General features: G+C 49.0%; 1 protein-coding gene across 8 annotated transcripts in view; it reads left to right on the top strand.

Moving 5' to 3' along the window:
• The window catches only part of AGAP1 (ArfGAP with GTPase domain, ankyrin repeat and PH domain 1), a 666,750-nt gene that overhangs the window by 209,935 nt on the left and 431,322 nt on the right, over window positions 1-25,493 (top strand). For 4 of the 8 annotated variants that reach the window (XM_044001108.1, XM_044001110.1, XM_044001109.1 and 1 more), the window contains exon 1: window positions 10,543-12,022. The exons of the other annotated variants lie outside the window; for them this stretch is intronic. In XM_044001108.1, the coding sequence (XP_043857043.1) occupies window positions 10,666-12,022 (1,357 nt within the window). In that variant the 5' untranslated portion in view covers window positions 10,543-10,665. Of the gene's footprint in view, window positions 1-10,542; window positions 12,023-25,493 lie in introns of those variants that run through there. 8 annotated transcript variants of the gene reach the window in all.

The raw sequence follows: 25,493 nt of genomic DNA, 5'->3' as shown, positions 1-25,493 counted from the left end.
CTCCTGCTCTGTGCTCGGCAGACACTGCGAAAGCCTCGCATCCAGAGACAGAAGGAAAAACCAGCTCCTGCTTGCCTCTGGTAGATGTTTACATTCCACTGGTGGCAGCAGGGAAGGGTCACCCAGTGTGCACTGCGAGCGAACACACACACACACACACACACACACACACACACACAGAGTACAGAGTAAGTGTGGGCAGGGGCAGTGGCAGTGGCAGTGGCACCAATAACAGTGAGATGGGCACCCAAAAAGGACTCCCCTCAGAGGTGACTGGCACCCAAGCTGAGACTTCAGGGGAGCCAGGGCTTCCCCGAGGGGCAGGGGGACAGGGAACACCTTCCAGGCATGCCAGGCAGCTTGTACAAAGAAAGGCAAGGAGCAGCAAGGGGGAGACGTGGAGTCAGCCAGGATGTTGGAACAGAGAGTGTGTGAGGGAAGGCATCGGAGATCATTCTGGAAAGGGGGGTGGGGTGTTCCTGTGTGTTCTCCTATAGGCAAGAGGAAGGCTCTTCCTGGGAAGCCCGGGAAGGGCAATTTGGCATCAGTGTGAAGGATGGATTGTAGAGGAGACTGCAAGGGGGACCGCTTTGGAGGCAAACATACAGAGAGGGCCCGAGGTTGACCCTGAAGGCTCTGGAATCAGAGGACAATCAGTCAGCAACATTGATTAAGTGCCTACTAAGTGCCAATCACTGTGCTAAGTGCCAGGGAGACAAAGAAAGACATCGGCACAGTCCCTGCCCCTCTAGGAGCCCATGTCCTTACCAGAATCCACTTCCTTATGACCTTGGACAGGCCACAGATTCCCTGTGCCTCAGTTTCCTCATCTGTAAGATGAGGGTATGGGTCTCTCTGAGGTCCCTCCCAGCTTTAGAACTCTGATCTCTTCCCTGTGCCTCAGTTTCCTCATCTGTAAAGTGAAGGGATTGAACTCGATGACCTTTCACGTCCCTCCTGGCTCTGACTTCTGACCTCTGAGCTGCTTCTTCCTTCCTAGGTCCTCCCTGGAAACTGCCTTGGGATCCTATGCCAGGTTCAGTTTTTGTTTTTTTTTTCAGGCTCAGTTTTGCTAGATTGAACTGAGTACCATCCTCCTGCGTGCCACTTTCTCCAAAGAGAAAGCCAATGCCTGTTGGCCAGAGCAACTGTTTTATTTCTAGCATCCTTTTCTTCCAGGACCTGTCCAGCCCACACCTAGCAGCTAGGAAGCAGGCAGGCAGGTAGAAGCTTCCTCCCAGTTTGGCTGGAGGAATTCCTTTGATTTCCCCAGATCTGGGCCCCTGCCAACCCTCCCTGGAGAGCTGGAAGCTGGGGGAGGAGGAATGGATGCCCCAGCGGCATAGAGGCAGCTTTGAACCCAGGGTCCAATTTTTGAAAGAGAAGGCTCACTATCAGAAAATCGGGTGAATCATCCTTCCGGGCTTGGCAGAGCTGCTTCACCAAGGGTGTAATTTCTAATAGCTTGTGTATGCAATTTGGTGCTTGACTTTTGTCATCTATGAGTGTGTGTGTGTGTGTGTGTGTGTGTGTGTGTGTGTGTGTGTGAGAGAGAGAGACAGACAGAGACAGACAGACAGACAGACTGACTAAAAATAAAAGGCCAGCACTGATGGTTGGTACCCTTGCTTCATGCCTTTAGACCTTCTCTTATCTCCTGGCATGCCAGTTACCTTCCTGAGGAGGACCAATTACAGACTCAGTTCTGGATAGGGAAGCTTATTTGAGTTCCAAAGAAGCTCAACATTTGCTCATTCATTCATTTTCTCCACAAGCATATATCTTATTGATATCAGGGAGGAAGACTACTTGTCTCCCTTTAGCTTTTTGAAAATTCACTTTTTATATTGAATTTTTTCCATTTCTTATATCCCATTGACCTCCCGCCCATCCCAGAGAACCCTCACTTGTAACAAAAAACATAAAATAGAAATTGTTCTACAAAACTAACCCATCCATTGAAAATCTGGCATCTGTAATTCTCTACACCGGCAGAAAAGTCAAGGAGAGTCCTTCTCCTGGCTCATCTTTGGAGCTGTGCTTTTTAACTTTTATTTTGACTAAAATTGTATTTTATGAATTAATTTCTGTGTTTTAAAAAATTAATTGTTATGACTGTATTTTATAAATTAAATTGCTATTACACCAGTTTGGGCAGCAAGCATTTATTATCAGTGAATATCATATATACCAGTAAAGGACTGATTTCACTGCAGTTAGCATGAGCAGGAGAAAAGCCCTAGAAGATCTCATGTGGTCTCAAGGAGAGGTCAGAGGATCTACAAAACCTACACTGCCCTAAGAGGAAGAGCTTGCACCGAGAGAGGGAGGTCCTGGAGTGGCCAAGGGTTTGATCCTCTCTTGATGGAGGCGGGTCATTATACATGGATCAAAGCTAATTGGTTAGCATCATTCAATTCCATTGGTTGACCTGGCTTGAGGGTGGTATAAATTAAAATGAATTCTACCTATGACATCAGGGAAGAGTATGGAAAAGGCCCTGCCAAAAGGCAAAGGCAAGTCCACTGTCTAGGTGTGGTTCCATCCCATCCACCCTTCACTGAGCTAGACAAAAGAGTCTATCTCCATTTCTTTTGCTCCCTTGGGTGTGTCCCAGAGTTCCTCAAGAACTGGACTTTCCGGAGTGTGTGGGCGGGGAGGGGACTGAAACTGATTTCTGGGTCCCCCCAAGAAATCCATTATTAATAATTATTTTATCACAGAGCCAAGCCTAGCCATTGTAAATTTGAAAGATTTCATTTATTTTTAAAATTATTTTATTTTCAATCAACAAGCATTTATTTTTTTCTCCTCACCTCCCCCACCCTGAACTGAAAACAAAATAAAACCCTGTCGCCAAATAGGCATAATTAATCAAACCAAATTCCTAAATTAGTCACACCCAAAAATGTGAGCTTCCTTCTGCAGCCCAAGTCCCTCCCCTCTATCCGGAGATGGGCATAGGCATCATCATTTGACCTCTCCTGCATTGATTAGAATTCTGAAGTCTTTCAAAGTTGCTTGTCTTTACCATGTTGTTGTTAGGGTAGAAATTGTTCTCATGGTTCTGCTTACTTCCCTCTGCATCAGTTCATCGAACCCTTCCTGTGTTTCTCTGAAATTCCCCCTTCTATCCTTATAGCACAATAAGATTGCATTATCTGCCTTTTTTTTTTTTTTTTGTGGGGCAATGAGGGTTAAGTGACTTGCCTAGGGTCACACAGCTAGTAAGTGTCAAGTGTCTGAGGCAGGATTTGAACTCAGGTCCTCCTAAATCCAGGGCTGGTGCTTTATCCATTTGAACCTGAGTTCAAATCCAGCCTCAGATACTTGACACTAGCTGTATGACTCTGGGCAAGTCACTTAACCCTCAATGCACTCATCCATCCATCCATCCATCCATCCATCCATTCATGAATGCACTTATCCATTCATCCATCTGTTATGGGGAAATGGAGTGGGGGTTTGGGGGAGGGGTTCTTAGGAATTCCTCTTTAAAGAATGACACCCTCTTGCACACAAATCCAATTAGAATAAAATAATAGTTTATTTAGGGGCTGGGGAAAAGAATCCAAGAGAGAAGTCCTTGGACTTCTTCTCATGGGGAGAAGGCATGGCACAGACCGTGGCTCCCTGAGATACCTTTCTCCTTGAGCAGGACACAGGGAAATCCTTTTATAAAGGACTGATGGGGGTGATCATCTGACTGTGGAAAGTTCCCTCACTGGGGGAGGATCATCCCCTACTGGTGGTGGCTGGGGGAAGTTGGGTGAGGGGCGGCTCTGGATCTCTCAAGCCATCTCTGTCTCCTCATGCCACAAAGGTAGCAGCCACACCTAATCTTATCTCCCGGAAGGGAGGGGAAGACTGGAATGAAGGGTGGTGGTCCCAGAGCTAGCTCAGTCCTGATCAGGTGCCATTTATCTCTTTAGGTGTGTCTGTCCTTTGGTTTAGTTTCTCAAGGAGAAGGTTCTTTTGATTTACCCCAGAAAACTTCTGAGATACCCAGGGGCTCCATAACACATCCACCCATCCATCTATCCATCCATCTATCCAGTAGGAAGCACCTACTATGTTCCAGAAGCCTTGCTAGGCCCTGGGAATTTAAACCCCCTCCCCCCAAAGAAAAAACTATATTGGGGGGAAACAAACAGAATTTAAAAATATGTATATATGCATATATGCTCATGTATATAGATACACATGTATACATAAACACTCACATATATATTCTGTAGGAAGTACCCTTTGGCTTAATACAGTTAAAGTCTGTTTCTATGAGGGGTCCTTCCAAGTGCCGGGCATTTCAGCATCCCAACTTAGCTGCTAGAAAAAGTCATTTTATCCTTTTAAATGACACTTTGGCCCTTGCTACAAACTGTATTGATTTGCTTTCCACATCGTATGTTCTCTGGGAGCATAGGCTGCCTTAATGGTGTGATGATGAACATTGCCCATTTCTTTAGCTGGTTAGGCAGTCAGGGCTTTCTCTTTCCTGGAGCCCGCCCCCCCCCCCCAAGCCAATTCAGACAGGATTCCAAATTCCAAGGCCAAGAACCTAAAAAAGCCTGCTTTGAGCCTCCTGCCCTTCCCAGCCCTGGCAGAAGATGGTTTTCCCTAGGGTGAGTTCTTGGTCTCCTATTTGCCAGAGGATAAGGTCAGCTCCTCCCCTGAATTGCATTTTCATTCTAACCTTCGATTTAGAAAAGGAGGCACTTGGGCATCTGTGGGAAAACTCAACTTTAAGCCACCTTTGGGAGAGTCCTTTCAAAGGGCCCAGTGCATTATAAGCCATAAAGGATTATTAATAAGTGTTTGTGGATTGACTGACTAATTCTTACTGAATTTGAGTGTTTCTTCAAATTAAACGTAAACTAGAAATAATGGTTACAAACCCCTTTCCTTTTCCTTTGGTTTTATACTTATCAAGACGTGATGTCATCACCTAATAGCTAAGAGATCTGGAAGACACAGGTTAGAATTGTTCCTCTGTCACTCACCAGCTTGGGTAGGCCACTTCATTTCCTCAGGCTTCAATTTTGCCCTGCAAAATGAGGGCATTGAGCTTAGAAGCCTTCTGCAGCCCCAGAAAATAACCCTTCCTTCCTTTCTTTCTCCAATGAGGGTTGAGTGACTTGCCCAGGGTCACTAGTGTCAAGTGTCATCTGAGGCTGGATTTGAACTCAGATCCTCCTGAACCCCGGGTTGGTGCTTTATCCACTAGGCCACCTAGCTGCCCCATATGAAAATAACTTTAACTGCCCCTACCCTCTGTCTGGTTTTGGGAGCCACTTGGATTATGGGTGTGTGTGTGTGTGTGTGTGTGTGTGTGTGTGTGTGTGAGGGGCCACGATCTGATCAGCTTTTGATGCCACAAGAACCACTAGGACATTCTGTTTTGTTGGGAGCTGGGTGAAGGGGTGCTCCCTGAGGGCAGACGGGTCTTGCCTTTACTAACTTTCTAGGACTTTCTCAGTCCAGGGAATACTTGCAGACCTGCTAGCTCTGATTTCCACACAGAACATTACCCCAGGGTGGTTTCTAAACTAGTGATTTGGATTAAAAGGGAGAGGGGGATGGAGTGGGGGGCAAAGAGGGGAAGGTGCCACAGGATGGGAAAGAGTTCCTAGTGAAACAGGTAAACCACAAGGTCATGAAAAACAAGGCAGCATGGGCCAGTGGAAATAGTAATGCCTTAGGAGTCAGTGGATGTGGGTTCAATTCCTGCTTCCCTGCTGATTACCTATGTGGCCTAGCACGAGGCACTTAGTTTCCCTGGGCCTCAGTTTCCCCCATGTAAAATGAGAGGGCTGAATTTAGGGGTGTGGAAGAGCTGGGTAAGGTTCCTCTTCTGATCCTCCCTCTTGGGTAATTTTCCAGAGGCAATCTAGCCTCCATTTCTTGGAGCCCCTCCTTGGCCTGGCTCATTTAGCTGTTCATGAGGTCAGCTCCTATTGCAGAACCCTGAGACTCACTCCCAGCTGATCAGCCAATTAACAAATACTTATTGGGGGCGGTTAGGTGGCACAGTGGATAGAGCACCGGCCCTGGATTCAGGAGGACCTGAGTTCAAATGTGACCTCAGACACTTGACATTTACTAGCTGTGTGACCCTGGGCAAGTCACTTAACCCCCATCACCCTGCCAAAAAACCAAACCAAAACAAAAAAATCCCCAAATACTTATTGATTACCCACTCTGGGGCTGGACTGTTGGGATACAACCTAATCAGAACCTGTTTCCTCCTTTCCCCTAGGAGAATATGAGACCCCTCCCAGCTTTCCCTTTATGACCCCGAGAAAGCAAACACACCTGTGATAAAGAAAACGAATCTGGAGTGATGCCCCCCCCCTCCCGCACACCTGGTGGGGGCACCTGAGCTAAGCCTTCCAAGGATCTGTGCTTGGGAAATGCCGAGGATGCCCAGGAAGGGAAGGCCGAGCTGCTCAGGGCCTTGGAAAGAGGCTGCTTCCAACTTGTGAAGGGGAAACCGAGTAATAGGGAGCCCCGGGAGAGTTTTGAGCTGGGGAGTGACCTGGTCAGACCTTTGCTTTAGGGTTATCTCTTTGGTAGCTGGGTAGAGGTCGAATGGAGACGGGGGAGAGATTGGAGGCTGTTGTAACAGTCCCAGCCAGAGGCGTGGAAGGCCTGAGCCAGCCGTGGTGGCTGTGTGGGTGGAGAGACCGGGATTCCCAGCGGGGCTGGGCTCCCCGCTTGCTTCCTCCCTCCCTCCCTGTTCAAGCGGTGTTGTGCCGGGAGGACGGCAGCTTTCGGGGAGAGACTGGGGCAAGCTGGCCACGCTTCGGAGCAGCCCGTGGGGAGGGGCTGCTCCCGGGCCTTGGGATCGTCTGCCGGGGGAGCCCCTAAAGCTTAGTTATCTGGAGGGGGTGGGTGGGGTGAAGGTTGGGCTCAGCATCCCCGAGATTCCCGGGCAGGAAGCTGAAAGTGACTGCTGGAGGGGTTCTGTGTCCTGTAAGGTGGAGGGAGGAGGGGGTGGGGGTGGAGGGGGTAGGGTGGTGGTGGGGGGAAGCATTTGCCTAATCCTAACCCACATTAATAGTATGGCTGGAGGGAAAGCCCGGACTGGAGTAGGCCTGGATTGGGGCTGGCAACTTAGGGCACATCCCTCTCCGCAGAGCACCTGGTGGAGTTGGATGAAGGCATGAGTGCCGGCCGTGGCAAGGCGCTGTCTGCTGAGCCAAATTCCCGAAATAGGTTCCTTTTTAGCAGCCGGACACGGCTCCGATGGGCCAAGTAACCAATTTTACTGTCTCCATTTTCAAAATCAATAAGGAGTGTGGTACCAAGGGGGTACACTCCGTAGAAAGGGCACCAGATGATGTTTTACATAATTGCACATGTATAACCTCTATCTGATTGCTTACCACCTAAGGGACCGTGGAGGGGAGGGAAAGAGGAATCAAATGGTATCTGTCTGATTTCACCCCTTGGGCCTCCTCTGTCAGTTTCTTAAAACTTTTTTGTTTTTTAAACAATGGTTTGGACTCTCAGGGTCCTTCTAGGCCCAAATCAGGATTGAAGGCATGAAGGGTTCATTCATCACCTCAGGGGCTTCAGTGTCCTGCTTAGAAAACTTCCCAGAGTTACTTTGGTGGAGGAGACAGAGCCCTCCCTGGATTTGGAAAGAGTAGATGTGGATTTGAATCTGGGCTCCAACACTTAGTTCCTATGTGACCTTGAACAGGCTACTTCTGCTTCCTGGGCCTCAGTTTCCTTACATGTAAAATGAGAAAGTGGCTAGAAGGTTCCTTTCCAGCACTGAGTCTATTAATTCTTGCTGGGCAGATGTCTTAAAACCACCCAAAGTTCTTGCTTTTGTGGGTTCGTAGGATTTCATGTTGTCAGGGCCCTTAGGAGCCCCTCATTTTTATTGAGGAAGAAACTAAGGCTCACAGACACTGTGTCTTGCCCAAGGTCACCTATAGGTGGGGAAGCAGGAATTGGAAGCCAAGTTCTTCACCTGCAAACAGGCCTCCTCATTCCCCCGACAGCAGGAAAGCTTTGCTTGCTGTCATTTCCCTTTTTGTTGTGGTTTTTAAAAGCCTATTTCAGAACTCTCCTCCAGGAAAGACACATGGCGTGGCAGCTGCCCACGCCATCACACTGGGCACAGGAGACAGTTTTCATATGGTAATGCTAAAGTTTCAAGGAGGGAGCGAGTTTGTGAAGTGTTCCATTCTTGTGTCTGGTTACTAGAGGTTTGTTTGTTGTTTTTTTTAAAGATTCATGTTGACTTGGAAGGAGACAATTTTTTAAAAAGCATTTTGGGGATTTAAAAAAATCATATCCTTCCTGCTTGAGTTTACTATGGGGGACCATCGGTTCCTTGAAGATTTTGGCAGGTCCAGCAAAAGATTATAGACTTAGAAATGCTCTAATTCTATCCCCTTACTGTACAAATGCAGAAGCAGAGAAGGGGAACAATGTCTTGCATGAGGTCACAAATGCAGTAGCAGGCACCAGGGATCCTTCCCAAATCCTTGATTTCCAGTCTAGTGCTTTTCACATCAGACTGTCTCTCCAGGACCAGCCCCACTGGCTAAGAAGGAAGAGGTTCAGCTGCTACAGTAGGGGATGAGTTTGTTACTTACTTGCTTGTTTGTTTCCTTAGACTGATCATGAAAGAGACGACTCCAGCATGGAGGAGTTGTGGGCTTCAGTCCACAGGCACTGTACTAGGCACTGGAGACAAAAAGACAAAAGTGCCTCAGACATTTAACACTTACTAGCTGTGTGACCCTAGGCAAGTCACTTAACCCCCATTGCCTCACCAAAAAAAAAAAAAGGGTGGGGGGAATGGAGAGCCCTATGTCCCTAGTCTCCTCTGGCTATATTGTAAGCTGCTTGAAGAAAGAGACTATTTCATGTTTGTCAGTGAATGCTCAGAGCTCAGCCTGGTGTTTGGTGTAATCTAGTGGGCAACTAGTAAATGCTTACTGGTTTTTGATAATGGATTTACAAGCCGGGAATTCTGCAGAGGCTCATGGGAACTTAGAGCTAGAGTGACCATGAAGGCCATTCTGCTTATTTCAGTTTTGCATCAGATGATAAAAATCTTCTCCAGTTTCTCTGTCCTTGTTATGTTCCCTTTCATTTTTCTAAAGGCTTGAACACAGAGTAACCCTTAATAAATGTTCATTCCTTCATTCATTGCTGGGTGGTGCAGGGTGTAGAGTTCTGGACCCGGAGTCAGGAAGACCCCAGTTCAGATGTGACCTTTGTGATCCTGCGCAAGTCATTGAACTTGCCTGCCTCAGTTTCCTCAACTGGAATCACAATAGCGAGGAGCCAATGAATTAAGAGTTCAAAAAGGGCTGGTTTTCTTCCCTTCCTTGGGGGTCATTGGGAACTTTTCACCTTGACATCTTGGGGAGGGGGTGCTTTTCCTCCCACCCCCTACCCCCCACCCGGCCTGTTCTGAATCTGCTCTGCAGTACGGGAGCCCGGCGGAGCGTTCTTGGCGGGGGACGGGGGGGTGGGGGGGGAAAAGGGCGCCTGGTGGGGAGGAATGAGGAGGGGGCTCGGCTCCCGTGCTCGGCTGGCTCCCTTCCCTTCCCGCAGCGAAGGCGGGAATCCAGTCCGGCGCTTCCGCGGCCGCCGCACTTCCCTCGGAGCCTGAGCTCGCTCGCTCGGCGCCGCCGCCGCTCGCTCACTGCTCGCTCGCTCCTTTGGCGGCCGTAGCGGCTCCGCTCCGCCCCTCGCCCGCACCCGGCCCGGGGGACCGGGAGCCCTGCGTGCCCGCGGGAGGATGCTGGGCTGGGGCCCGGCCGCCCCTGCCCCGTTCTCCGCCCTCGGCCCCCCATAGCCGCCCCTGCCGGAGCCCGGGGCTGGCCGAGGGGGCGGCGCCTCGGCCCTGAAGCGGGCCGGGCCAGGGCGGCCCGGGTGCGAACGGGCGGGCCCGGAGGCGCCCGAGACAATGAGGCGGCTGCCGGCGGGCCCCGCACCGCCCGCGGCGGACGCAGCAGCAGCAGCCGCAGCAGCCGCAGCAGCAGCTGCACCGGCCGCAGCGTGAGCGCCCCCCCCTCTCAGCGCCCCCCTCCCCTCGCATCGCCCCCCACCCCGCCCCCGGCAACGGCGGCGGCAGCAGCAGCAGCAGCAGCAGCAGCAGCAGCAGCAGCAGCAGCAGCAGCAGCCGCAGGAGCAGCAGCAGGAGCAGCCCCAGCAGCAGCCGCCGCCAGCCTCCGAGCCCCGAGCCGAGCTTGGCTCACACTCCGGCAGTCAGTCCGTCAGCTCATCCATCCATCAGTCCGCCGGGCTTGCCAGCAGGGTCCGCCCCCTCTCCCGGGGCCATTGCCCGCCTCGGATCTCTCTCCCGCCTTCTCCCGGAGGGCAGCCCGGCTCCAGCGCCGGCTCCGGCTCTGGTTCTGGTTCTGCAGGGCGGGCGCGCGCTCGTTTGCCGGGTCATGGACGCCCCAGGCCCGGGGGCGCTGCTGGAGCCCGACGTGCCGCATTAGCCCCCCACCCGCAAGGACAGCGGCGGCCAGGCAGGCTGAGGGCGGCGAGGAGGAGGAGAAGGAGGAGGGCAGGATTCCGAGGACGTGGGCATCTCCTCCCGCAGCCCCCTCCCCGACAGAGAACCGGCTACCCGGGCCGGGATGCTCGCCCGGGAGCAGGCTGCCTGAGCCGGAGGCCCCGGGAGCCGGCATGTACCTGCTGGACGGCGGCGGCGGCAGCAGCAGTAGTCCCGAGCCGGGCCCGGCCACCATGCAGCGGGGGACGCCCCAGAGGAAGACCGTCTACCGCATCTCTGTGACCATGGTGAAGCAGGAGCTGCTGCAGCCGCCGTCGCCACCCCCGGGGACCACGGGCGACGCGGTGGACACTCGGGGGCCCGGTGCTCCCAGGCAACGGCGGCGGCGGCGGCTGCCCACGGCCACGGCCAGTCTGCCCCGGGGCGGCCTGCTGATGGAGGAGGCCGGGGAGTACCTGGCGGAGGAGGACCAGGAGGACGACGACGGTCCGGAAGACCCGGCGGGAGACGACCGCGTCCCCAGCCCCCGCAGCTTTCGGACCCGCAGCACGGGCCACTTGGAGCTGGGCCGCCTCAAGGTGCCCAGTCGGCCGGAGCCCGTCCAGCAAGGGCCTTTGGCGGGGAGAACGGCCGAAGCCGCGGCGGCTAAGCCGTCGGGCTGCAGGCTTGGGAGCCCCTCGGGGGGCGACGGCGGCGAGCCGGAGGAGGAGGACGCAGACGAGGAGAAGCAGCTGGCCCTTGGCGGCCCGAGATTTGTAGGAGACCCCGGGGCCGAGAGCCCCAGGAGTGTTAGCCCTCTCCCCGCGGCCGGGGCGGCACTGAGCAGCCCCGAGGAAGCCCCCGGCTCGGAGGTGGAGGAGCAGGGCTCCGGAGACCCCCGTGCCGAAGGGCCTCCCCAGCGGCTCCTCCGGAGGAGCCTCAGCTTCCGCCACTGGCCGGGCGGGGAGGTGCTGCAGCTGCGGGCCCTCTCCCGGGACAAGCACCACCGCAGCTCCGGCTGCCTGCACCAGCAGCCCGAAGGGGAGCCCCTCTGGGCCACAGCAGATCCCGGGGACGCCCCGGACGTAGATGGGGCGGCGATGGGCCCCTGTGCCCCGGCGGAGCCCCTTCCCCAGCCGCAGCCCCAGCCCCAGCCGTCGGAGAAGCGCAACACCCTGGACGTGGGCGAGGTGCTCAGCAAGGTGGACCCGCTGGCGCTGTCGGAGCTGGAGCGCTGGGAGCGCAGCAAGAGCAAGAACCGCACGTTGGATAACAGCGACCTGCAGCGGCTGGAGCGGGCCCAGGCCCAGGCCGCCGGGGGCCGGGGCCTCTTCCCCGGGGCCGCCCTGGGACCTCCCGAGCACCGGCTGCTGCGCTTCTTCAGCGGCATCTTCGCCAGGAAGGACGGCACCTCGACCCCGTTCGCCAGCCCCGATGGCAGGTCCCCCCGAGGCAGCTTCGCCCGCTCTCGCGGCTATTTCAGCAGCCTCAAGAGGGTCGCCCTGGACATGCAATCCAGCAGTGAGAGCATCGGCGGATCCCCGCAGAAAGGTCAGGCTGTGTCCTTGGGGCCCTGCGGGGCTGGCGGGGCCGCGTAGGGCCGTAGGCTCGGGGAGAACGCCACGGAAGAGCCGCGGATGGTTCTGGTAGCTAGGGAAGGGATCTGTGTGGGCTGAGGGGTTTGGGGGTGGGGGGCGGCGGGTGCTCTGGGAATGTGACTGGCAATGTCTTCTCACCCCTGCCACCTAGTCTCCTGAATACCCAACTGGGACTTCATGACTTCATTCATTCATTCATTCATTCACTCACTCACTCATTCACTCATTTATTCTCAGTGGCCCTAGGTGACCTCTCACTTGAGGACATTCAGCTGCTACCTGCCTCTCACAGGCTTCTGTGAGTGGAAAGGGGAGGGGTTGAAGGCCAAGCCTTTTCTCCTCCTTCAGCTATCTGAACCTAGAGCTGAGGGGGCCAGGCTTGGTGGAGGGAGGAGCCTCACCCCGACCTCCCAGAGTCCCCTTTCTCTCCTTTGGGGCTGATGAACCTGATTTAGTAAGTCGGTGTTCCTGGAGGAGGCACTGTGCTACAGCGGGTTTGGAATCCAGACCTGGGCTCAAATCCAGCCTTTCTCATTAGCCATCTGGCCAGGGGAAATCACTTAGAGGATCACAGATTTGGAGGATCTGGGAGGTTATCCGGGCTCACGAGGCCATCAGCCTTCCTCATACCCTTTGACTTCCTTTTATAGACATCTGTCTCTTGTTCATATTTTAAACATGCCTGAGAACATGGGGACAGTGGATGTCCCCATGAAGTAGTGGATAAAGTTCTCGATTTAGAGTCAGGAAGCCCTGGGTTCGAATCCCAAAAGTGCCGTTTAATCTCAGTGTGATCTTGGCTAAATAGTTTAATCCCTCTGGCTTTGACCAAGGGAAAATGAGTTTCCAGGCCCTGTAGTTGATGCTTTTCTAGACTCCTATTCTTACTCTGGGGTCTCCTCGGACCTTTCCAGTTTTCTTAAACTTTCTTCCCGAACACAAACTCTTCTATCCAGCCACACTGGCTTTCTGGCTATTTCATCTCTGAGCTCTGGGCATTCTCTCTGGCCCTCCCCCATGCCTGGAATACTGTCCCATCTTATCTCCATTTACTGACTTCCGGTAAGTCCCAGCTAAATTCTACCTTTGACAGAAAGCCTTTCCCAACCTCTCCATTCTAGTGCCTTCCCTCTTGCAATTATCTCCAATTTTTCCTGTATGGTGCTTCTTTGTACTTTTTAATTCCCTTCCCCCCCCCCCCCCAATACTGAGTTCCTTGAGAGCTAGGACTGTCTTCTCCCTCTTTTTGTATTTCCAGCTTTTAGGCCAAAACTAGGTGCTTAAACAAAGCTTGTTGACAGATGGACTGATAATATATCAACCTGTCTGCTAGCATTTTTTAGGCAGCTACTTTGTGTCAAGTGCTGGGCATGCAAAGACAAAAAACAAATTGTTCTGTGAGGAGTTTAGAATTTAACTGAGAAGATCTATGTGTATAAAGGTGGATTTCTACAAAGAGGTTCCCAGTAGTTTTTGTGGGAAGGCTAACACCTTGAGAAAGGGCAACCAGGAGAGGTTTCCTATAGAAGATGGTGCTTGAGGTGTGAGGTGAGAATACGTGTTACGAACAGAGGACAGCCAGGGCAAATGTCTGGAGGTGGGAGATGGAGCATTGCATATGATCAGCGGTAAATTTGGCCAAAGGCAGTAATATGCAGTAACATTTGCAAAGGCTGAGGACAGGTCCTGAAGGCGCTATTTGGAGAAGCACCAACTAGGAGAACAGACAAGTGTTCTCATTCTAGCCATCTTTCTACCCCTTGTTGAAGGAAAACCAAAACAAAACTATCCGTTGTATTTTGTGTTAGTCACTCCAGAAATGGTTGCTTTGTTTTTCCAAAACGATTAATTTGCACCAACCTACACCTCCTGTCTCCATCCATCGGGTCCCAGTTCCAGCCTTCTTTAATCGGTCTTTTGCATCTTGGTAATCATAGACCTGGGAGGAAAACAGTAATTAACTGCTCAGTCTCTAGACAAGTGCCTTTCAAAGAGGTAAGCAAAATAAAGCCCAGGCAATTACTTAGAATAAAAACATCCCTGGGTGGGTGGGACCTGTTGCTGCAAGTTAAAAGCTCTGGGGGCTTGGGCCTCCTTTCTGGGGAGTATTATCAGCTGGCTTGGGAATGGCCTATGTGGGGTCCAATGGTGGAATTCCTCCTTTGCTCCCCCCAACCCTGGGCTTCAAGTAACATCGAGAGCAGTATGATGGGAGTTTTGTGGCTTTCAGATCTGAATCAATACAGCCAGGAATTGCATTAGTTTGAGGCCTTACAAGCCTAGTCTGAATTACCAAAGAGCACTGAATGTTGATAAAATAGGGGAAGGGTCTGGGCCAATTACAGAAAATCCAACCAGAACCCGGGGCCCAGTTTTAGTACAAAGCTTCCCACAGCTACAAAAGAGCAGTCAGGATTTTTCTCAGGAACCACGGATTTTCCTTCCATTTAAATGCCTGGAATGTTCTGGGTTTTTGGCTTTTATTCCTTTGGAACACATATGAGTGGCCAGAAAGATCCTGGGCCCAGAGCTTTAGAATTGAAAGGAAACTTAGAGGCTGTCTAGCCTCTAAGGAACCTGAGGCCCTGGGCGGTAGGGAGTCAGTAGGGAAGAGCACTCCACCCTGAGTTCAAATCTTGCCTTTGGTGCTAATAACTGAGTGACCTTGAATAAGGAATTTAACCCACCTGGGCCTCAGTTTTTACTCTGTAAAACTAGGACGTTGAATTATTTGACTTGCTCTAGGGTTGCTCACTGCATCCAATCAATCACCCCCTTCTTTGTAGACTTTAAGTTGTCACACTTCCCATAACCTCCTTTCTGTCTCTCTCTTTCTCTTTCTCCCCCCTCCCCCTTCCCCCATACACACCCATAAAATTGAGTTTTATGAGAGGTTTAACATAGAATGTATTGGGATTTGGGCTTAGTTCTTTTGGTGTAATATCTGTCATGAATCTACCTCAGTTCTCCCATTGTATGTCTGTGTAATAATACCCTGACATATAAATCTTAGATCTTCTGACTGTAATGCAGAAGTGGTATGTGGTAAGGAAGGATGCCAGCGCTCTTTGTATTTCTTGGCCCTTGCAAAGTCAAATCTTGATCTTTGTGGGCTATTTTAAGATTTGACTTTTTAGCTTTTAGTAAATGCATTAAATTTCCAAGAAATTAAAGATGAATTGTAATAGGATCCCAGCAAGACAAAAAACTGACCTTCCTTCCTTCCTTTCTCATGGTAGAAAAATAGTTTTCTCATGGCTACAGCAAGCTCCTTGAGCCTAGTGATGGGGGACACATTATTAATCAACAGATGTTTGGGGGCATCTACTGACCATAGACCAGACCTTTTTTATTTACCTACTGTGTTCAAAGCAAAATCCTAGCAGCACTTATTAAGATAATTCGCTCAGGTTCATTGAGTATCCTGATGTATAGGTTGGGAATCATCCTCTGTGAGGCAGAGGTTTGCTGTTTGCTTAGTTTAAAAAAAAGATTGTTGAGCTAGATACTAATTCAAAGCAAAATGGTGAGATATGATTTCTTAAATTTATTCTGTTGAATGGTCATCCTCACTGTTATCTTCATCATCCTCAGGAATAGTTTTGTTGGTGTTTGACCCTAGTACCTAGCACAGGGTTTAGTAAAGACTTCTATGGTGCTTTCCTCACCCCAGCCTGGTGAGGAGGCTATGTATGCATTATTATCTGCATTTTGCAGATGTAGTAACTGAGGCTCTAAGGAGCCATGGAAGTGTAGTAGACAGAACACTGAAATGTATTTGGAGTCAAATGACCTGTGTTTCAATTTTGACTCTGCCCCTTTCCCCAGGGACTTTGGTGAATTTATCACACCCCATAGACCTTCTGGCCTAATCCAGGCTGGCTGATTGCTAAAGTGCCCTCCACAGCTAAATTCCATGAATTGTAAAGTGACTTGCTCAGGGTCACACCGGGAGTAAGGGATATCCTGGGATTTTCAATCCAACTCCAAGCTCTGTCCTTTTCCTGTCATACATTGTGCACAATGGTGAATAACTGGTTTATTTTGAGGTTGGTCCCAAATGTGCTTCAAGGAATAAATACTGACATTTCCCATGGGACTCAGGGTTTCAAAGCATTTTACCACACACATGATTGAGTTTGAACCTTCTAGTGATGCTGTGAGGGTGCCCAGTGCTATAAGTGTTATCAACTCCAGAGGAGGAAACTGAAGCTGAGAGGAGGGAGTGATGATTCCATGTCTTTATAATTCCAAGTCTAGCACTGTAGCCAATGCACCACCCTGCCTCCCTTTCCCGATGACTTCTTCAGGGGTTCCTAACCATTAGGCAACATTGTTGCATTTTTAAAGGTAATTTTAAACTTTTCATAAATCAGATCATGAATGTGTGTTTGGTTGCCCAGGGAACAAAGGAAGGAGGGAGGGAGTTGAAGAGGGAGATGGAGAATTTGAATCCTATGAATATTTATGCATGTATAGGGTGCCCTAAAAATCTTAATGGAGTTTTAAGCTATAAAAGACTTTTGGGAAACTCTGCATAGAGAGACACCGGATTCTGTGAATATACATTTAGAGGGAAACTTTGCATCTTGTCCATAGCTACCATCAGCATCCATTCCACAGCTATTAGTGGCAGAGCTGTGGTTGGAATGTAGGTGCTGCAGCCACAGGTGAAGTGCTGCTCCACTGCCAGAGACCTAGCTCCCGATGGAAGGAGCAAGTCTTGGAGCTCAGTTTCCTGCCCAGTGAAGGGCTGGCTCAGATGATTTTTGAGGTCTCTTCCAGCTCTTAATGCTATCATCCCATATCTTCCCGTGTCTGGTCCTCATCTGCTCGGAGCCCTTTCCCAGTTATTGATCATGTGATCTGACGATTTCTTTGCGCCTCAGTGGTCTCAAGTGGAGAAGGTGTCAGCTCCTACCTCTCAGTCCTATGATTTTATAACTTCACCTCCCTGGACCTCCTTAGGAAACGGGGAGATTGAGGGGCCTCGAGAGCCTGTCTGTACCCCAATGATGGCCCACTGGTGGGGCCCTTTTGGAAAGTTGTTCTTGGGGGCACATGATTCCCTGTGATGACACTGGCAGGAGAAGGTTTTTTTTTTCTCTTTATGTCTACTGGATATTTCACTGTGAAACTTATTCAAGGACCACAAGTTTAGGAAGCACCTGCTATGTGCCAGCAGCTGGGAATATTCAAAGAGAGAAGGAGACAGCCCTTACCCTGAGAGAAGGAAAAATTAAGGGGAGTTTGCATTTCTTAGGCTCATCCATTTAAATGAGTGGTTCTTAATCCTTATGTCCTGTCCTGCCCCCACCCCAACCCCCTGGCCTTCCTCATAGTCATGTTTTTGAATGCATTTGTAAAAGAGGATACAAAAGACCTTAGTCTTCTTGCAATATGGTGTGTGTGTGTGTGTGTGTGTGTGTGTGTGTGTGTGTGTGTGTGCCGCCCCCCCCCAGGTTTAGAGATCAAGTCAAACCTTATTTTATAGAGAGTTCAGAGTGGTTCAGTGATTTGTTGGTAGGCACACAGCAAGTACGCCTTGGAAGCTTGGTTTGAATCCCAACAAACTCCACTCTCCATTTTGTAAATGAGACACTGAGACTCAGTTAGGCAACGAGCATTTCTGAAGCAGTAAGAGGGTTCTGCTTGGCCACGCTGCCTGCCCCACAGTATTCTCTTTCCCTTCTTTTGGCTTTCTCCTGTTGAGCATGGGGGGGGGGGGTGTTCCCTAGGTGCAGACTAAAGATCTCTCTCGCTCCTATGATGGGAGATGCTTTGACATTTGTTTTAAAAAAAAAAAGCTGAGCGTTAACAATTTGTATAGGGACCCCAGATGTCTTATTAGATGTTTCTGTGATGAAAACCCAATGGGACAAAGAAACTCTCGTTCTCTTGGGTGAAGTCACCAAGTAGACCAGGTGGGGGAGGGGAGTGAAGGAGATCTCTTGTGTCTTGGTGCAGCTCTGTGTAGGCGCTAAAGGGGAAGGCAGCTGAGTTAATATATCCAGATTACAAAGAGCTGAGGAGGTATTAAGGTCACCGAATGGGAGAAAGGAGGGGGATTCATGTTCTGGTATCAGGGGCTGGTTTACCAGATGCCTAGAATGAGGAACCCCTGCCCTTTTTCTCTTCCATTTCGAGGAGATCAAACTCCAGTTCGGTGGTAGAATCAATCCTGCTTTATTTGGCCGTGCAGGTGACCCAGAATCACAGGTTTGGTAGGTTCTTAAAATGTGGTGCAGTTGTGCTTCCCTCCCCCCAAATCCTATTGGGTGATTGGTGTATCTACCCAGCCATGGCTCCTGTGAAAACAAAAGGGGCTGGGGGTGGATATGCCTGTTTGGTGGAATTGTCCGCATAGGGAGGAGAGAGAGGAATAGAATTGGTAGAATTTTGGAGGAGGAAGGCACCTTATGTGCTGGTCCGGTTTGCCTGGCCTTTTCAGAATCCGTGGGCCTTGGTGGTGTTCACATTCAAGTCAATAAGCATTTATTAAGCACCTACTATGAGTCAGACACTGTGCTAGGTTTGGGGACTACGGAGGAAAAAAAAGACACCTCCCCCCGCCCCCCTCAGCCCCCTATTCTTCTGGGGGAAACAATGTGTGCACATATAAACGTGTTATTCAGAATTACCCGGTACTGGATAAAACAGCTGATCATTGGTTGGTGAATGCAAAATAATCTCAAGAGAGAAGGCCCGGTCAGGAAGGATGGCAGTTGAGTAGTGCCTTGATGGAAGGTTGGGAAGAGAAGGGGAAATGATCTCTGCAAATACATGGAGGCTGGAGATGGATTGTCATGTAGGCCAGCGTTCCTAGAATGAGGAGCAGGAGAATAAAGTGATTTGATCCTGGGAGGTCAGTGAGGCCGGCCTTTAACCGTCTGGCTGTGTCGGACAAGCCTCCTATCCCAGAAGATCTTGAGAATTAGCAGCTTATCAGAAAATACATGGGATTTACAAGCTATTCCTGAGCACATTTTATTCACCCATTTTCTTTCTACCTGTTTTATGGTCTTATCGAGGGATGTAGAAAAATAAACATTCGAGATTTGGGGGGGGGGGTCTTGCTTTGGTTTAAGAAAGGAGAAATCCCAAAGTATCGAAAGAATTTGTGAATTCTTTCCAGTCATTTGCAGCTCAAGTTTTTCAAACAGGGGCAGTCCCAAGTGAGAGAAAATTAAACAGCTCCTGGGAACCTTTCAAAGGAGGCTGTTTCTGGGAAATATGGAGCATTTCTTCCTCTTCTGAGCTGACAATCTTTGGGGACCAGGAAGGGTGACATTCGCTCATCTGGGTTTTCATTCATTGGAGACCCCGTCCTGAAAGGGGCTAGTGTTGGTTCAGCCATTCATCCAACAAGGATTTGTTAAGTATTCGCAGCTGCTGTCCCCACCAGTGGCTGCTGTGGTGATGGGGGCTGGGAGGGGAAGGAGACCTTCCAGTGTGGATAGTGACTTGGGGGCCCTGGAGCCTGGGGCCTGTGGGCAGGATCCCCAGGGCTTGCCACTCTTCCTAGGAGCACACTGCCTCCCAGGCACGACACTTTTTAGCTGATGGTAATTTGCTGTATTTACACTGTTTCTTCCTTTGTTTACAACTAATAAATGCTGTTTAAAAATAGTTCCTTGGTGTGGGATAGGAAACTGATGGGAAAGGCCTTTAGTCTTAGGGACATGGACTGTGGACAGCTTTCCCTGGCCTTGCGTCTTCCATTCTAGGTGTGTCTAGGTACTTACTCTGGCTGGGGAAAGTTGCCAGCTTAAGAACTTTCTTTCTTTCTTTCTTTCTTTCTTTCTTTCTTTCTTTCTTTCTTTCTTTCTTTCTTTCTTTCTTTCTTTCTTTCTTTCTTTCTTTCTTTCTTTCTTTCTTTCTTTCTTTCTTTCTTTCTTTCTTTCTTTCTTTCTTTCTTTCTTTCTTTCTTTCTTTCTTTCTTTCTTTCTTTCTTTCTTTCTTTCTTTCTTTCTTTCTTTCTTTCTTTCTTTCTTTCTTTCTTTCTTTCTTTCTTTCTTTCTTTCTTTCTTTCTTTCTTTCTTTCTTTCTTTCTTTCTTTCTTTCTTTCTTTCTTTCTTTCTTTCTTTCTTTCTTTCTTTCTTTCTTTCTTTCTTTCTTTCTTTCTTTCTTTCTTTCTTTCTTTCTTTCTTTCTTTCTTTCTTTCTTTCTTTCTTTCTTTCTTTCTTTCTTTCTTTCTTTCTTTCTTTCTTTCTTTCTTTCTTTCGGCAATGGGGGTTAAGTGACTTGCCCAGGGTCACATAGCTAGTAAGTGTCAAGTGTCTGAGGCCAGATTTGAACTCAGGTCCTCCTGAATCCAGGGCCAGTGCTTTATCCACTGTGCCACCAAGCTGCCCCAAGAACTGGTTTCTTGATGTATGTCAGAGTCATATCCTTGAGAAGCATGAGAGTCAGGCAGAAAGAACTTTCTAGAAACACCTCTCCTTCCTCAAAATCCTAGTTTCCTTCCATGCCCCTTGGAAATCGGTATTAAGGTAGAGGATTCGATTGATCCGAAGGTTTTGTCTTTTTCATTTTATAAAATTGATGCTCCTTCTTCATTTCCCATCCCTTTTTCTCTCCTCTCCCCAACATCTTGGTCACTTCTCCCAACACTTACAGGATTAGACTGACTGGTGACTGACTTCTGGACCCTGACAAGTGCCAGGCTGGAGAACCAATGGGCCTCAGTTTTCCTCATCTGTAAAACGAAGCCATTCGACCACATAATCCCTTAGGTCCCTTCTTGCTCTTAGTCTACCACTCTGATCGGAAAGATTATTGGCACGGTCAGAGGACCCACATCAAATCCCACCTGTGCCACCTACTACCCATCGTCTTGGATGGCTTAACTCATTTTCCAGTTTTCTCCTCCGTAAAAATAAATGGGTTGGATTTAGTGGAGGGAGAGGGAGAAATGCCAGAAGTATCTTTTATCAGCCTCTTGTGCTTTCCCCCTTTTCCAGACATTGCTGACCCTTGGTTTTTGTATTCTAAAAAATAGAAACAATTTCGTCAATAACTCTCTCCCCCCAATTTTTATTTCGAATACTTAAAAACAGTCTCAGGCTTCCTGTTGGTAGTTTAATGTGCCAAACCATGAGTTTGTCAAGAGCAGGGACCCCTTTAATTCAGACTCACATCATGGAATAGGGCTGGCCTTGAGTCAGACCAATGGGACTTTTCCCTCTCTGGACCTCAGTGTCTTTATCTGTAAAATGAGGGCATTGAGTTTAATGATCTGCAGCAATTCATTTAACCTTAATTCCCTGACCTCCAAAGTCCCTTGCAGTTTGAAATTGGTGATCCCATGATCCCTTCCAGCCCTCAAATTAGATGATCCAATTTGCTTGCCCCCCAGCCTGACCAGAGGACCCTGTGGATGGGCACTCTTGAGAAATGGATATTGAATTAAATTCTTCTTCTCCATTCATTTTTAAATGCATGTTTAGTGGAGGAATGGAATCTGGGATGCTTGTCATTCCTAATGGGAGCTGAATTTGTTTATATTTTTAAAAGCTTTCCTTACCATTTAAGTTCTTCTCAATTCTGCCTTTTCTAACACTGTTTGGACTTTTCCCCCTACAAGGCTATAAACATTACTCTACTGAGAGGAAACCGCTTTGCCTGCCCAATCTGGTTCCCCTTGTCATTGAAGTGAAAGGAAGGAATGCCTGTAAAATTGAAAACATTGTCTGAAATACACCTTCGTGTTTGACCGCGTGGTGGGAGGCCGTCCCAAGTGAAGCCTTGTAAATGACAAACCCAGGTAGCAAGGCCCCCATGCATCCTCCTCCAAGGTGTGTCCTGTCCTCTGGCAGAATATTTAGGTTGGCTTAGATAGTTCCTGAGCCTGTGACATTGGCTTCGTGACATTGGCTTCAACCCATCGTCCTGCCATGTTGATATTTGGGTTGCCTAATCCGGACAGTCAGTTGTGTGTAAGTCAAATATCAAGGTTGTAGCAAGTGACTGCACCGGACCTGTGGCAAATAGTGAGATAGTCATGATGCTCCACCCCCACCCCCCAGCTCAGCAGCTGTGGGTTTCTCTCCTGCAAGAGGATCAAGTGTGTAGGGAGGGTCCCAGATGGGTGACCTTGATCTGACTAGGAAGGCCATGGTCCGCCTAAGGCATACCCACTTCCTCTCCTCTTTGGCAAGGAACTTCTTCCCCAAACAGGATTAGATAGAAGGCATCCTTGTGCAGTGAGAAAGCCAGCAGCTATTGGGCAAAAGCATCGGCTTTGCAAGGATCCCCGAGCCCAGTCTGGTTAGTGTCACCAAGGGCCACCTCTGCCCAAGTGGGGATGGGATAAGTGTTTTTGCTTGGGGTTGAGAGAGGCTGGGGCAGGTTTGCAGGAGAATCAATGTGAAGTGAGGTCAGGTGAGACGAGGTGAGGTGCAAGCCTGGTGGGGCCGGCATTGCAGCCATCTCCTTAGAAAGCTGTTATTCTCTATTGTGTCTGGGCTTGGCCCCATGTGGAGTCCCTGTGACCTTGAGTAGGCATTATTTACCCAAGTGGCTCCATTAGAAGGCATCTGATTGGAAGAAATCAGCCACGTCCCTATGTCCATTGGCAGTTCTGACCTTGAGACGGGTGAAATCCCAGGGTCTTTGGTAACAAAAGGAAGTGCAGAATAAGTATTTGGCTAGATGGGGTTTTCTCCCCAAGTGACTTCATTTGGAGATTTTTTATTTGGTACCAAGAATCCTTAGGCTGATAATCATGCTTAGCTTCCTTCAAAGCACAGCTCAGGTGACACTTCCTACAAGAAGCCTTCTTTGATCACCCTCAGGAATCTGCCTTTTCTCCTTCTTAAAATGACATCCTACTTTGATACCCACTTCCTGTTCACCCTGGTGTATGTTTTCTCAATCCCCGGGAGACTGTGGGCTCAGAGGATCTTAGGCTTAGAGCTAGAAAAGATGCCAGAGGCCATAGCATCCAACCCTCTGATGAGGAAACTGAGGCTGAGAGAGTTTCAGTGATTTGCCCTAGATGACACAAAGAACTCCCTAACCACTTTATTTGTTGATATTCCCAGTGCCTAGTATAGTTCCTGGCACATAAGAAACATTTCCCAATTATCCATGGATTGATCGCTACTTCCAATAACCAGTTAATAAAAGACTACTACATGCCCAGATGGAATAAGGTTTCCAAGGAGATATTTTTCTTGCAATCACTTTTTTCCCCTTATTTTTTCATTTCTGACCTTTCTCAATTTCTTCTTCCCCCTCCTCCTCCTTGTAACCAATAAGTACACTTTACCCAAACAAATCTTCACTTACTGCTGGCTGCCTCTGAAAACAGGTACTTCATTTTACACTTAAAGGGGGGGGTGTTCATATTACCTACATTTCCTAATGTATCCTCTCCCAATAAACCAAATAATTAAAAAACAAACAGGGCAATTTAACAAAACCAGCCAACCTCCTCCCCTCCCCCCATCTGATAGCTCTGTTACTCCCCACCTGCCCCTGGTCTCTCATCTTGGGGGCGGGGGTGAAGATCCACCTTCTTTTCTTATCTCTTCTTGGGGTCCCAGCGCTCACTTTGAATTCAAGTTTCAGTTTCAGTTGCTTTGTTGCTATGTCCTTTCCATTTATCACGTGGGCAGAAAGGAAGGAGACAGACAGTGCAGGCAACAGCAATAGTCTGGGCCAGGGATGGGAAGAGTTTGAACTAGGGTGATGACCTTGTTAGAAGAGGGAAGAGAGCAGAGGTGAGATGTGTTGTGCTTGTAGAAGCTAATTAAGTGTGGAATGTGAATGACTGTCGGGCTGTAAAACATCCCTGTAGATAACTGTGATACAAGATACAGAATGAAAAGGAGGAAGGAAAGAGATTCATGTCTTCGAGACTAGAGTATGGTTTTGTAGAAATATCCTTGGATTCCCAATTAGGAGGACCTGGGTTTGAATCCTGCCTCTGACACTTAGCTGTGTGATCTTAGGATCTTTCTGGGACTCAGTTTCTTCATCTGTACAATGGGGCACTGCTCTTCGGTGTTGCTGGCACCTGGCTGGTGTCCACTTAAGCCCTCCCTCTTCCACAGATTCAGGTCTCTGTAACTCAGCTCTTGTCACTGAGCCTGTCATGACGAGCTAGGGGGAGGGGCGGTGACAAGTGATATTTAAGAATGGATTTCTTTCTTTCCTTTTTTTGGGGGGCAATGAGGGTTAAGTGACTTGCCCAGGGTTACACAGATAGTGTCATTGTTCTGAGGCCGGATTTGAACTCAGGTCCTCTTGATTCCAGGGCTGGTGCTCTATCCACTGTACCACCGAGCTGCCCCCAAGAACAGATTTCTTTGCTTCCCCAAATGTTGGTCACAGAATCTAAGAGTTGGGAAGCTATCTCTGAGGCCTTCATCTGAATTTGAACCCAAGACCTGGCAGCCTGGTGGTAAGCTGGTGCTTTCTGGGAATCTTGCAGAGAGGTGGCCCATTCCACTTGGAGACAACTTGAATTTTAAGGAGTTTTTCTTGTCATCAAAACTAAATCGGCCTCATTTCTAGTTCTGCCCTTTGTTTCTTGTTCTGCCCTCTTGGGCCAAGCCAAACAAGTCAGACCTTCTCTGTGACAGTCATTCAAACACCTCTAGCCAACTTTCATATGTCCTCCACCTTATCTCTTCTCTCTTTGTTCTGTAGGGATTCCATCATTTCAAAATTATCTTCTAGCTGTGTAAAGAAAAAATATATTTAAAGCATTCTAGAAAATTAATATGCCATCTGTTATGATTAATATGCCAGAAATTCAGTTTCCTTCTTGAAATAAATTTCTATTGCCATTTAAAAAATATCACTTATATTTTCCAACGTGTCCCTTGTGCAGAGCCATCCCTCATGATGAAGAAATAAGGGGGAAAATGTTAACAAAACTTTCCAATGTGTTGAAAAGGTTTGGCATTACATGTACTGTTCTGCACCCAGGGGTGGGTGACTTGGCTACAGGCCACATTTACTGTTGTGAAGATATTTAGTTTCTGTGTTTTAGAATCTCTAAGACTAGGAGGGGGTGAGGCAGTTGGGGTTAAGTGACTTGCCTAGGGTCACACAGCTAGTAATTGTTAAGTGTCTGAGGCTGTATTTGAACTCAGGTCCTCCTGAATCCAGGGCTGGTGCTCTATCCACTGCACCACCTAGCTGTCCCCCCTTTTTTTACCGTTGGGAACTGGCCAAATAGCCAAGCTCTGTAGCTGTGATGTTTCTATTTCTTAGATGGTGGAGGTGGTCAGGCATACGTTCTGGTCCCTGGGCTTCTAGGTCTCCTTTTCTTTGCTCCTTTTTCAACTTGCCTTTTGGGCTGATTCCATGGTCATAGGAAAGGTCATCTAGGCTCTTCACAAGAGAGCCAGGATTTCTGATGCTCGGACTGTGATTATTCTGATGTGATGGTTCATCATCTGTCTTGTCTT

Source organism: Dromiciops gliroides, chromosome 4 (genome assembly GCF_019393635.1).
Source record: "Dromiciops gliroides isolate mDroGli1 chromosome 4, mDroGli1.pri, whole genome shotgun sequence".
In the NCBI taxonomy this organism is placed as follows: domain Eukaryota; kingdom Metazoa; phylum Chordata; class Mammalia; order Microbiotheria; family Microbiotheriidae; genus Dromiciops; species Dromiciops gliroides.
This window is presented reverse-complemented; position numbering and strand designations above follow the sequence as displayed.